The following is a 13,742-nucleotide window of genomic DNA, read 5'->3' as shown; positions in this document are numbered from 1 at the left end:
TCTTCCTAGTCTGAGAAGCAAATGCACATGAATTGTCTCAGGACTGTTGATGGGTGTGCTGATCACCTTTTCTTCTTTGGACAATCCTTTTTTTCAGATGCTTTAAATAATAATCTGAATAATCAGAGTAAATGGCTTTCACTCCTCAGCTCTCAGCCTGATCCCTGAACCTTTCACTTATGTGACAGGGTGAGTATCCTGTCACTGTATCCCAATTGATCATGTGCCCTGGCTACTTGGCCACAGGGGATATCCCTTTGGCTGACCGGTTAGTGCGTGTGTGTGTGTGTGTGTGTGTGTGTGTGTGTGTGTGTGTGTGTGTGTGTGTGTGTGTGTGTGTGTGTGTGTGTGTGTGTGTGTGTGTGTGTGTGTGTGTGTGTGTGTGTGTGTGTGTGTGTGTGGGAGTCTGGAGGTCAAATCCTGCCCAGGTCCTGGTTTCTACATTTATTCCAGTGATTTTTTAACATATTTTATATTTATTTTAACATACTTTTTACAAAGTCAAACAGTGCGGACGTTGCTAATAAATGATTTTATAAACGTAGGACAGAAACGACACCTTTCATATGTTCACATTCATTAACACAAAGCTAAATGAAAATTAAAATAGCATCATTTTTTCTTTATATTTTCCCCAAAAACATCACAAATGAATTCTAACTAAATGCGTAGAGCAACTCAAAAAAGTAAACCCTGACCATTAAACCTCATTGTATTTGTTTATCAATGACATTTTTATTCACTTAAATTATTTTAAAGCATAAAGTTATGACTCCCAGCACAGTTCTTCCATATGTGTAACTGATGCACGTTTTATTTTTAATATTTGTACTGACCTTTATTTAATAAGCTGATCTCTTATACATCTTATTTCTTTCATTTCAACTATTCTTCTGAAACTTGGGAAGAGATCCTACAAGCTTCTTACACAGCTCTGGGTCATCCCACTTTAAAGCATGTGATTTATTAAATATTTCATTGGTTAGATAATATTCGGATCCATTTCTAATTATTTTTGCAGCTTTCCCCAGATTTACACAACAAAAGGACATATAAACTGATTTTTTTATTTAGATATTATTACATTTAACAGAATATTTCTATTGCTTTGGACCTTTTTCTGTTACATCATCAATGTGAACAACTTTAAGAGATTTCTTAGTTTTTATGATGTGCTTCTATTATAATAAACTGTGGCTGCAAACAAATTCTTCCCAAAATCTTATGGCCACATCTGTTTGTAAACAGCACATCTCATATTTTCATGTAAACCCTGTGAGACAAACAGACGAACAACTATGTCCTTCAGGAGTACTTCTGAGTTAAAAATGCTCATGTAATTCGTATGTGGAGTAACCCGGTAGGTAGGTTTCAACTGTTGCAAATCTGCAACGCCTGCCTCCAGAGGGTTTAAGGATGTGTCTTACTGAGAAAGATGAGCTGGTTCTGGAAATATGACAACTTTTGATTTTTTTTGTCTCAATGATTATTGCATTTACCTCCTTCAGAAAGGTCAGAACTAATTAGGATTACTGAAGCAATGAGTAAATACAAATGTGTCACAGATGCTGTGGAATCTCTAATGAGCTATACAGGACAAAGAAATGCAGAGATAATTTGGTACTCAGCTGTTTCTTCACTGTAGCAGAATAAAAACTACAGCGGATCAAAGAGAAGAGAGAAGCTTGAAGATGTGGTTACGCTGAAACTAACGGTGAGGCTGAGTTAATCATCTATAGGTTCAAAGTGCAGTAGAAAAAAGTCCTCCAGTCTACTAATTCTGAGAAAACGTCCACAGACAAAGACAAAACTTGGTGGCAGACTGATACTATAAAAACTTTTTATTACATTTCAGTCATCTAAAGAAATCAGGCTCCATCTGCATTTCCTGGAAGTCACAGCTGTTGAAACTGTACAGATACTTGAATATATTTATTTAGCAGAAGACACTGTTGCTTCATAGTGACCGTTCCAGGTTACTGTACAAGAATTTACATTTGTATCATACAGAATGTACATGATTCACACGCTGGAGCAGAATATGGTCAAGAAAGCTTACATGCAGAGCTGGTTCATGGATAAACACATTCTCACTTATTCTTGAAGTATGATTGTTCACTCTTGAGTTTAACATGCAGGCTGAATGTGAAAATAATCATAATACTTACTAGATTAGCCACTGAAATAGACAAGGATACGTTCAGGTCAGGAAGAGATCTATGTCACATTGTAAGCTAGCTTGAATGGACTCGCCCATCTTGGCTCTCAACAGGGAAGGCTGCTGTTGCTTTAGCATCTAGGAGAGAGCAGAGTGCATCTTGGCTAGAAGAAGCTAACTGTTAGCATTAGCAACAACATAGCAGAACTCCTTCAGACTCGTGATATTAGTGGAGATAAAACATCAACGTTGCAAAGCAAACAGAGTCAGTGATAGAGTCGTGTTGCTGTTAGCCAGTCCTGTCATGGTCTGGGTCTCTTTGTGTTCCTCTTGTGTCCCCTGGTCTTCAGCCCTCCAGATATTCCCTCTCAGGTCCTGTGTTCCTTCAGTCTCCCCACCATTATTTCCATAGGTCTATTATTCCAGTTTTGTGTGTGTGTGTGTGTGTGTGTGTGTGTGTGTGTGTGTGTGTGTGTGTGTGTGTGTGTGTGTGTGTGTGTGTGTGTGTGTGTGTGTGTGTGTGTCCTCCTCCAGCTGTGTGTGTGTGTGTGTTTGTGTCCTCCTCCAGCTGTGTGTGTGTGTGTTTATGTGCTCCTCCAGCTAGGTGTGTGTGTGTGTGTTTGTGTCCTCCTCCAGCTGTGTGTGTGTGTGTGTGTGTGTTTATGTCCTCCTCCAGCTGTGTGTGTGTGTGTGTGTTTATGTCCTCCTCCAGCTGTGTGTGTGTGTGTGTGTTTATGTCCTCCTCCAGCTAGGTGTGTGTGTGTGTTTATGTCCTCCTCCAGCTGTGTGTGTGTGTGTGTGTGTGTGTGTGTGTGTGTGTGTGTGTGTGTGTGTGTGTGTGTGTGTGTGTGTCCTCCTCCAGCTAGGTGTGTGTGTGTGTTTATGTCCTCCTCCAGCTGTGTGTGTGTGTGTGTGTGTGTGTGTGTGTGTGTGTGTGTGTGTGTGTGTGTGTGTGTTTATGTCCTCCTCCAGCTGTGTGTGTGTGTGTGTGTGTTTATGTCCTCCACCAGCTGTGTGTGTGTGTGTGTGTTTATGTCCTCCTCCAGCTAGGTGTGTGTGTGTGTTTATGTCCTCCTCCAGCTGTGTGTGTGTGTGTGTGTGTGTGTGTGTGTGTGTGTGTGTGTGTGTGTGTGTGTGTGTGTGTGTGTGTGTGTGTGTGTGTGTGTGTGTGTGTGTGTGTGTGTGTGTGTCCTCCTCCAGCCAGGTGTGTGTCCTTTCCCAGTTAGGTCTGGTGTCCTCTCCTGCTCCTCCTCCCTGATTAGTTATCACTTTCACCTGGTTCTCCCCCTCACACCTGCAGCTCATCATCCTCCCATTATGCCCCAGTGTATTTAAGCCCTGTCTTGTCTCAGTGTCTTGTCGGCCCATTGTTGTTTGTCTGCATTGTTTTAGTGCTCAAAGTGAGTTTTTGTCTCGTCCCCAGACTTTGTGCTCTAGGTGAGCTTTTGGTTCAAAGTCTCAGGTTTTTGTGCTCCACTGGAGTTTTTTCAGTGTCCTGGATCTCAGGATTTTTGGATTTATTGGCTCACTGCCATTTGGATTTATATTTTGTTTCATCCTACAAATAAACGGATGATTTATTTATGTCCCGTGGGCCACCACCAACCCGTCCACGTTTCTAATAGATTTTCCCCGCTCAGTGACGCACCCACTGATAAGCCGACTCTGATCATTGGCAGCTCCATAGTCAGAAACGTGGCATTAGAGACTCCAGCAACCATAGTTAAATGTTTACCGGGGGCCAGAGCGGGCGACATTAAATCTTATCTGAAACTGCTGGCTAAGGATAAGCGTAAATACAGTAAGATTGTTATTCACGCTGGCGGTAACGACACCCGGTTACGCCAATCGGAGGTCACTAAAATTAATGTTGCTTCGGTGTGTAAGTTTGCCAAAACAATGTCGGACTCCGTAATTTTCTCTGGCCCCCTGCCTGATCGGACCAGTGACGACATGTTTAGCCGCATGCTGTCCTTCAACGGCTGGTTGTCTAGGTGGTGTCCTGAAAACAACGTGGGCTACATTGATAATTGGAAAACTTTTTGGGGAAAACCTGGTCTGATGCGGAGAGACGGCATCCATCCCTCTTTGGATGGTGCAGCTCTTCTTTCTAGGAATATGGCCAGTTTTATTAGTCCTCCATGACAACCCATGGTCCAGACCAGGAAGCAGAGTCGTAGTTTAACCCACCCCTCTGCAGCTTCTGTACTGTTACCCACCCAGTACCCCATAGAGACAGTGTCCTGCCCACGGCCAAAACCACACAGATTAAATATCAGGCTTAATAAAGCAAATCATGGAAATCTCATAAATATTAGAACAAATTCAACTGAGCAGAAAACTAGAAAAATTAAATGTGGGTTGTTGAACATTAGATCCATTTTTTCTAAGACTTTGTTAGTTAATGAGTTGATTTGTGATCATCAGATCTCTTTGCTCTCTCTCACAGAATCCTGGCTGCAGCAAGAGGACTATGTTAGCTTAAACGAGTCGACTCCTTCAAATTATTTAAATCATCATATTGCTCGAAGTACAGGGCGAGGAGGAGGAGTGGCAACCATTTTTCATTCGGACTTATTAATCAGTCCCTTACAGATTAATAGTTACAGTTCGTTTGAACATCTTATTCTTAGTTTTCCTAATCCAGATTGCAAAACTGTAAAACCACTCTTGTTTGTAGTTTTATATCGTCCACCAGGCCCTTACTCTGAGTTTTTGGATCAGATCTCTGATTTTTTATCTGATTTGGTGCTAAATACTGATAAGGTCATTGTAGTGGGGGATTTCAACATTCATGTGGACATCGAAAATGATTGCCTCAATGTAGCCTTTAGTAATATCTTAGACTCAATTGGTTTTACTCAAAGAATACATAGCTCCACCCACTCCTGCCATCATACATTGGACCTTGTTCTGACTTATGGCATTGAGTGTGAGGAAATAACAATCTTTCCACATAATCCAGTCCTCTCGGACCACTTTCTGATAACCTTTGAGTTTTTTATAACTGAGTTCTCGAGACATGAAAGTAAATTTCATTATAGTCGGTCTCTATCTGACAACGCAGTTGCGTCTTTTAAATCAACTGTTCCATCTTTACTGTCCTCAGCATCTCAGAGGCATGTAGCAGAGGGCAATATTTTCAGTTCTAGCCCCTCACAAATTGATGCCTTAGTTCATCATGTTAATTCCTCTTTACGTGTGGCATTAGATGATGTTGCCCCTTTAAAAAAGAAGGTAATTAGGGACAGGAAGTTGGCTCCCTGGTTTAACTCTCATCTACGAGCCTTAAAACAAAACTCTAGGAAATTGGAGAGAACATGGCGCTCTACGCACCATGAGGAGGCCTACCTGTCCTGGAAAAATAGCCTTGTGCTTTATAAAAATAAGCTTCAACAAACTAGAACTGCTTATTTTTGAGCATTAATTGAGGAGAATAAGCATAATCCTAAATTTCTTTTCAGTACAGTTGCTAAACTTACACAGAATCATAGCTCTGAGCCATCTATTCCCTTAGCCCTCAGCAGCAATGACTTCATGGGATTTTTTTACAAGTAAAATTAATTCTATTAGAAACAAAATCTTTAGCATCCTCCCTAATGCGATTTCTTCTTCCTCAGTAAGTGAGGCAGCTTCAGAGGTGACTCTAGAACCTCATCTGTGCTTGAACCGTTTTGATCCAGTTGAGCTTTCAGAGTTATCAAAAATATTAGCTTCATCTAAACCTTCAACTTGCATTTTGGATCCAATCCCAACCAAATTATTTAAAGATGCATTTCCTTTGGTTACTGCCCCCATTCTAGATATAATCAATCTATCCTTAGTAAATGGGTATGTACCACAAGATTTTAAGGTGGCTGTAATCAAACCTTCACTTAAGAAGCCTTCTCTGGATCCAGATGACCCAATGAATTATAGACCAATATCTAACCTTCCATTTTTATCCAAAGTCCTGGAGAAAATAGTGGCCATCCAAGTATGTCAGCATTTAAACACTAATGCTCTGTTTGAGGAATTTCAGTCTGGTTTTAGAGAGTATCACAGTACTGAAACTGCATTAGTGAGAGTTACAAATGATATTCTCATGGCCTCAGATAAGAATCTTGTGTCTGTTCTAGTCTTGTTAGATCTCAGTGCTGCCTTTGACACAGTTGATCACAATGTTCTTTTAGAAAGACTTGAACATGTTGTAGGGATCAAAGGAACAGCGTTAGGCTGGTTTAAATCCTACCTGTCTGACAGATTTCATTTTGTAAATGTACATGACAAATCTTCGTACTCCAGGGTTACTTGCGGAGTACCACAGGGTTCAGTGCTTGGACCAATTCTTTTTACTATATATATGCTCCCAATTGGTAAAATCATTAGACAGCATGGGATAAACTTCCACTGTTATGCTGACGATACCCAGTTATATTTATCCATTAACCCTGATGAGCCTAATCGGTTGGGTAGATTACAGGCTTGTCTTGAGGACATAAAAAATTGGATGACTCTTAACTTCTTGCTTTTAAATCAAGACAAGATGGAAGTTCTCATGTTTGGACCAAAAATCCAGAAAAGGAAATTGCTTAGCCAATCGCCTGACCTTAATGGCATTACATTAATCTCCGAGAACAAAGCAAGGAACCTTGGTGTTATCTTTGACCAGGACATGTCATTCAAATCCCAGGTTTCACAAGTTTGTCGGATTTCCTTTTTCCACCTTCGGAATATTGCTAAGATTAGAAGCATACTTTCCAGGAGTGATGCTGAAAAACTAGTTCATGCATTTATTACATCAAGACTGGATTACTGTAATTCATTACTCTCAGGAAGTCCACAGAATGTAGTTAAAAGTCTTCAGCTTGTCCAAAATGCTGCAGCTAGAGTTCTGATGAGAATTAAAAAGAGAGATCATATCTCTCCTGTCTTAGCTTCCCTACATTGGCTACCTGTTAAATTCAGAATAGATTTTAAGATCCTTCTTCTCACATATAAAGCTCTTAATAATCAAGGTCCATCATACATCAGTAATCTGATTGTTCCATATGTTCCTAACCGAGCACTTCGCTCTCAGACTGCAGGTCTACTGGTGGTTCCAAGAATATCTAAACTTAGGATGGGAGGCAGATCTTTTAGTTATCAGGCTCCTCTCCTGTAGAACCAGCTCCCAGCTTTAGTCCGTGAGGCAGACACTTTGTCTACTTTTAAGAATAGGCTTAAAACATTTTTATTTGATAGGGCCTATAGTTAAAATCTGATGTTAGCCTAAATCTGGACAAGTGGGGGAGTAGAGGGAGGTGGAGTGTACAGTCGGTAAAGACGGCTCTCCATTGCCCTGCCTCCAACATGCCTACATCTAAATAGGATAGATTATCCAGAGTTAACTCTGTAGTTATGCTGCTATAGGCTTAGACTGCTGGAGGACACACTGACCACTTTTCACACTCTACTGCTTTATTCTACAGTCTGCTCTTTAACTGTACTATTTTGTGCAATTTCAGCTGTTAACTTTATTTTCTCTGTAAGTGTTTTTCTCCCCAGAAGAATCTACAATGACGTTCTGCTGAGCTGTGGTGGCCTCATGGAGGGGGCCATCGACTAGCACACTGCTGCTAACCACTAATACATTCTCTCTCTCCTGATAATAACTTTTTGTTTTCATTGACTTTTGATGTGCTAATACTAGTTTATCCATTTAATTATAGATCCACTAGGATAAATACAATAAAGTTTATCTTTCACCAAATACAATATTTACTAAGACATCACAATATAACTATAGACACATTACTTGTCTGTGTGTGTGTGTGAGTGTGTGTGTGTGTGTGTGTGTGTGTGTGTGTGTGTGTGTGTGTGTGTGTGTGTGTGTGTGTGTGTGTGTGTGTGTGTGTGTGTGTGTGTGTGTGTGTGTGTGTGTGTGTGTGTGTGTGTGTGTGTGTGTGTGTCTGTGTCTTTGTCTGCCTGCTCTGTCTTCTCGATCCCCAGTGAGTCGTGGAGGATGGCTGCTTATACTGAGCCAGGATTCTCTGGAGGTTTCTTCCTGTTAAAAGGGAGTTTTCCTCTCCACTGTCGCTGCATGCTTGCTTAGTATGAGGATTGCTGTATAGTCACTGACACTAGTCAGTGACTTGATGCAATTTGCTGGGTTCCTTATATAGGAAACATTATTTCTGATTGGCTTAATGAACTGTGAATTGGAATGTTTATTATGTGAAGTGCCTTGAGACGACTCTTGTCGTGATTTGGCGCTATATAAATAAACTTGAATTGAATTGAATTGAATATCAACTACTGCCTCATGTCATCTGGGGTTCCTGCATTTTGGGTTCTAATCTCCTCCAAACCCTTCATCGTGACAAGTCAGAGGCGAGATGTTCAAATATCATGAATAATAATGACTCCACATCCTGCCGCTTTCTGCCCCCCCCCCCCCCCCCCCCCCCCCCCCCCCCCCCCGGCTAACTTCTACTTCCTGAAACTGCAAACGAGTCACGAGGCATGCGTTCATACTAGAGACTACAGCAAATGTACTGGAAAAAAATACGAATGAATGAGAGCTTACAGTGTGTATTTTTCTGGCAATGGGGGGCAGTAGATATCTAAATTGTTGCATGCAAGCTGTATTTTTGTGCTGGAGTAAGACCTTACCAGCAGATGCCCATTAGGGTCGAAAAGGCCCAGGGGGTGCAAACTTTAGCAAAATAACAAGCACATCAGACTCTCTTTCATCACTGGCAATGACTGAAGAGGTAAATGTGTAAAACAACGTTGATTAATAGTGAAAGTTTTGTAACCATTTGTCAAAAATCAGTAAATGCATTTTGCCTTCATGGGCTCCCGTAGGAGGAAATATTGCATCTAATATGGCGCCGACCAGAGACAGTCCCATGTATTTTAGACCTGATTTTTATGGTTATATGTTACGAAGCCGTCAATATTTTTCTACAACTGGGCATCATTTCATTCATTTTCAACAACATTTCGATGGATATTTCCAGAGATTAACGATAGAAACTACACATTGTCACTTTAATATAGAGATGTCATATCCGCCTGTGTTGATGCAGGAAATGTGCTCATTTCAAGATGCACATAATTACTTTCAAGTTTGTAAAAAAGCACAAATTTACACAAATTGTCATTATCTAAACACATTTCTCCTGTTTGAATCGTGTCTGAAACTATCCATTTGGAAGCATCAAACTAGAATATTAATTTTTATCTTAGAACACTCAATGTTTTAAAGTGCACTCTCGTATATTTTCAGATAGTCAAAACGTACATTAGCAGCACTTAACACTTGTGTGCGGTACAGTGAAAACACTAATTAATTATCAACATAGTATGAATCATAACTTAGACTCTTATTTGAATTATTGCCACTTCAAATCTAACTAAAATGAATGACCAGCAGCAGGCTGGAAGGAGAGGTGTCGAGCAGATAAACTGGCTCAGAACTACTTCTACTCTCTGACTCGTGTGCAGCAGGGAGAGGGAGGTTATCTCGTCTCAAATAAAAGCGGCTCTACTTTATTGCTTTCTGACATTTTAAGAGCGAGTCATTATTGCTGCCATAAAAATGCAATAAAAGGAAGTCAGCCACAGGAAGTGGAGTTCTGTGCGAATGTTTCATCTTTGAATTCACAAAGTCAAAGACAGAAGATGAATACCTGCTCCACTAACACGCTCCAAGTTAACCGCCTTCCATTTGAGCACTTAACTCCTTTGGATTTCGATATCCTTGACCCAAAAATAAAATTTAATCAAGACGCTGAGTGAGCCCAGCGTTAATAACAGCGGTCTTATAAGTCATATGAATCCATCACAAGTGGCTTCCATCACTTTTCATCTCTTTTTTTAAGTGTAAAGAGGATTTGGTGTTTTTCCTTCTCAGTGCTCGAAGACGATATCATGTCAAAGCTCTCAAACTGCTAATCTCCGAGTCGTTAGCGTACATCTTTGGCTTTATGCTGTGAAGGCAGAGGCTGCATATCATCTGACTAATTCAACCTGAACCTAATCCTCTCATTTTGATATCTTTGTTTATGGAAGAGATTTAAAACCTAATCTAGAGATTAATCTTAAATTAGACAAGTCTAAAGCCACTCCTTACGCTGCATCACTCACTCACTATTATAATAAGCTCCAGCTGATCTTTTAAATAATAAATATTGCAACACTGCAGCACACATGTTCACATTCCTGGGAAACATCTCCATACCCAACAAACCCTTTTGAACATTTGCATAGAAGAATGTAAATGTTAACGTTTTTTAATGACGTGGTTGTAAAAATGTGCTGGTTTTTGTCACGTTTTGTGTTAAATCCCTGCTGGACTTTGACGGGTGGATGTCAGTCGATGTACTGTGATAACCATCTGAAGCCTTCCCCATAGCCTTGTCTCTTCAACACGCTGCACATGAATATCTCCAGCGGACGAACGTTCAGCTCCTTCAAAGACACGCTTCCCTGTTTAATGACAACAAGTTTTAAAAATAAACATGTCTCTCGTCAGGCACCAGAACATGAGCTCATGTGTGTTTCTGTAGCTTTTTACCTTTCCTGTGACCTGACCATCCAGACCAAACGCTCCCCTCAGCGCTGCTTCACTGACGGCCTCAGGACGGTCGATTTTATTCCCCAAAACTAACACTGGTACGCTGGCGACGGTTTCATCTAACAGAAGAGCCTAAAAAAATCACAAAAGGTTAATCGTCAGTTTCTTCCAAACCAACAGAAACGGCTCGGAGCAGGTGTGTGTTTGAACCTACGTCAAGTTCAGTCTTTGATTCTGCCAGCCTTTCCTGATCAGTGCAGTCAACAAGGAAGACGACTCCATTCACAGCCGGCAGATAGTTCTTCCAAACTCTTCGAGCTATAAAATAAAAATGAAAGGAGAGGCAGTCTGAGACAGAGAAATTCTACATCTTTAATGCAACGGTTCCACAGTGTGCTGGTGAAACTTTACATTTCAAACACTGTAGTTCTTATTCTTTAATAAAAGAATAATAAGGTAAAACTACTGGGATTGAGCTGATTTACTGCCAATGAAATTAATCTGAATTATGAATAAAATCTGATAGCCCCTGATTTGATGACACTAGATCCAGATTATGTTTTCTTTAACAGCTTTATAACTGAGAGGGGATCACATTTTCAGTGTCTTTCTCTCTTATTAAACAAACGGGCTTGAGTCTTGCTGAGAATTAAAATCAGCAAACTTTATGCGCTGATACAAGAGGTGATAATTGCTTTTTCTAAAAGTCTAATTAAGGCAAAATGACAACATTAATGGGAACATTTTAACATCGCACCTAATGGGGTAAACACTTTATTTCCTAACAGCGATGACGTCTTCATTGGAGATGGTTCTGTCTTTAAATGTTCTTTACATTTGTCAGAAATCAGCTCTGAGCAGCGAATCAATTAGCACCATCACGTCAACAGAGACACCTGGTGGCAGCAATGAGAACGGCTCCTGATCAGATTACCAAAGTTAATGTAAAGAAGTGAGCGGCAGACAAAGGCTGAATTAGATTGCTCTAAGGATCTGAATGAGTTTTATTACAAACATCAGTTACAGCATTGTGTTTGTGTTTTTGGCTGGCTTTGTTTACTTCTCAAACTGAAGCCTTTTGGTGTATTTATCATCAGATAGACTGCTGCACTTTATAAGAATAAGTGAACCTCACATGTGTGAATAAATGACAAGGAGCTACGTCAGACAAATAATCAAACTCTATGCTGATAAAACAGGAAGCTCGGATTTTAACGTGTTGCGCAAATGCAGCATGAGTATATAAACAAAGACAGAAAATCCCTACAACTATGTATACCATACTTTATCGCTAGAAGAAAAAACAGCATGTTTTTACCTTGCACATGCCCTCCCAAATCAAACGTGGTGAATGTCATCCCACCGATGGTCAGCTCCTCTGAGGCTTTAGGGGACAGGAAAGTAAAACTACAGATTATGCTTCCATGTGTCTAAGCTATAGTGTGAGTAAAAGGCTGAGGATCAAATAATCCATAACAACACACTACTATCCTGTTACATTTTAAACCTTTGCCAAAGAGGTAAAATCATACAGAAAACACAATATATTAACTTCCTTCTTTACATACAATGGTCTGACCTTTTAGAAAACCTTGGTGTATTATTCAGTAAAATTCATAAAAATAATCCCCTCCCTCTGCATGTTCTTACTGGGATGCAGCGTCGGTACATGCTGACCAAGTCGGTCATCTTTCAGCATGTGTAGGAGAGTCGTTTTACCGGCATTGTCCAGGCCCAGGAAAACCAACTTCCCACTCTTCCTGTACAGACCTGGGAAGTGTTAAAAAAAGGAAACGCAGCACCATAATGCCGGATGACTTCTTAAACCAAATATTACAAAAAAAATACACAAATGCTTGGACTAAAGACCTTTAAGTTGGAGTTGAATAAATGTTCTGTAAGAAAAGGTGCTCACCAAGAAACTGTAAAACACTACTGAAGCCCTTGTAGATCCAGTCAAACAAAAATGACATCTTGACACTGTCACTCTGTAAAAGGAAGGACATAGTAGTGCAACGAGAAACCAAACATAAGCCGTCACAATTTTGGCAGTTTCAAACATTTAGTGCAAGACAAATAGATTTATGGCTTTATTTCTGCGTTTTTAATCATAAAACACATCAAACTGTTAAGAAGGTGGAAACTAACATTATTTTTACATATATGGTCTTAATATAAATATTCAAGTCTTAAAAGTATTTTAACTTCAGCAAAGCATCATATTCCTTTTGTGTAATAATGCTTCCTTTAAAAGTTAAATAAAAAGCCACGTGTTGTAGGGAGTGTGGGTCAAATAACATATTTAGTTTCATTTATTTTTATTTTTGTTCTTTTGCTTTCTTTAGATGCTTACTTTTTCTGGATTGTATTTCTCTTTTACTTAAATGCTTTTTGTTGTGGATTTTTACAGAAGTTCTATTTCTCATAGTTCATTTATTGTATGAAAGATGTGACGAAAAAATACATAACCTGCCTCATCGTTGACCTGTTTAAACGTTGTTTTGATCTCTAATACGCCATTTGTGACTCACACGTGTAGCTGGTAGTTAACAGTGACTTAACTTTTAACCAATTGCCCTATTTGAAATAAAACACAGCGCACATATGTATAAATGTGGTGAAAATCATGTGTAGTAGTGAGCTGTTTAAAAGAGTGAGGACGATCACATTCGCGGATGGCGTTAACATGGTTAGCTAACATCCTCCTCGTGAGGGTTATTTCTGACACGTTTGGCAAACTAACAACAGCGAGGAACCATCATTATCAAGAGATGCTAGAGGAGAGAGGAAACATTAAGATAAGTTAAACTGTTACATAAAAATGGAGTTAAGCTCACCTACCCACAGCACCGAGCAATATCCCAGTTCTCGTTAGAGTCGGTGGTTTCCTTGGAAACCGTCAATCAGAGAGCTCTATCTTCTTCTTCGTGTTGTTTGTATTTGGCACGAGACATTCAGTCAGACGCTTACAGCGCCCCCCTTAGTGTAACTTTAATAGTGAAGTACCGTTTCAGTTTTCTCTATTATTCAATATTTATGCAT

General features: G+C 40.0%; 1 protein-coding gene across 3 annotated transcripts; it reads right to left on the bottom strand.

The window, feature by feature from the left end:
• Positions 1-1,917: 1,917 nt before the first annotated feature.
• On the bottom strand, positions 1,918-13,628 carry sar1aa (secretion associated, Ras related GTPase 1Aa). 3 transcript variants are annotated; one of them, XR_011516855.1, is made up of 9 exons: positions 13,542-13,628; positions 12,616-12,688; positions 12,351-12,470; positions 12,019-12,084; positions 10,915-11,018; positions 10,701-10,832; positions 10,456-10,612; positions 2,199-2,296; positions 1,918-2,029 (listed from the first exon to the last, which is right to left on the bottom strand). XR_011516855.1 is itself a non-coding variant. In XM_015963031.3 (7 exons), the coding sequence occupies exons 2-7, from the start codon at positions 12,671-12,673 to the stop codon at positions 10,496-10,498; spliced, it is 597 nt and encodes a 198-aa protein (XP_015818517.1). In that variant the 5' UTR covers positions 12,674-12,688; positions 13,542-13,628; the 3' UTR covers positions 10,401-10,495. The 3 variants fall into 3 exon arrangements, 2 of the variants coding, with proteins under 2 accessions (XP_015818517.1, XP_015818516.1); XM_015963031.3 differs by lacking the exons at positions 1,918-2,029; positions 2,199-2,296 and having other exon boundaries at positions 10,401-10,612; XM_015963030.3 differs by lacking the exons at positions 1,918-2,029; positions 2,199-2,296 and having other exon boundaries at positions 10,401-10,612; positions 13,538-13,625.
• Positions 13,629-13,742: the final 114 nt, after the last annotated feature.

This window comes from Nothobranchius furzeri, chromosome 16 (assembly GCF_043380555.1).
Source record: "Nothobranchius furzeri strain GRZ-AD chromosome 16, NfurGRZ-RIMD1, whole genome shotgun sequence".
Classification (NCBI taxonomy): Eukaryota; Metazoa; Chordata; class Actinopteri; order Cyprinodontiformes; family Nothobranchiidae; genus Nothobranchius; species Nothobranchius furzeri.
This window is presented reverse-complemented; position numbering and strand designations above follow the sequence as displayed.

Bases quoted from the DNA above. Each gene is read 5' to 3' on its own strand.
- sar1aa (XM_015963031.3), bottom strand. From the start codon at position 12,673: ATGTCATTTTTGTTTGACTGGATCTACAAGGGCTTCAGTAGTGTTTTA. The intron at 10,833-10,914 runs GTAGGTTCAAAC...TGATTTTTTTAG, and splicing joins AATCAAAGACTGAACTTGAC to GCTCTTCTGTTAGATGAAAC. The intron at 10,613-10,700 runs GTAAAAAGCTAC...GTCATTAAACAG, and splicing joins ATGGTCAGGTCACAGGAAAG to GGAAGCGTGTCTTTGAAGGA.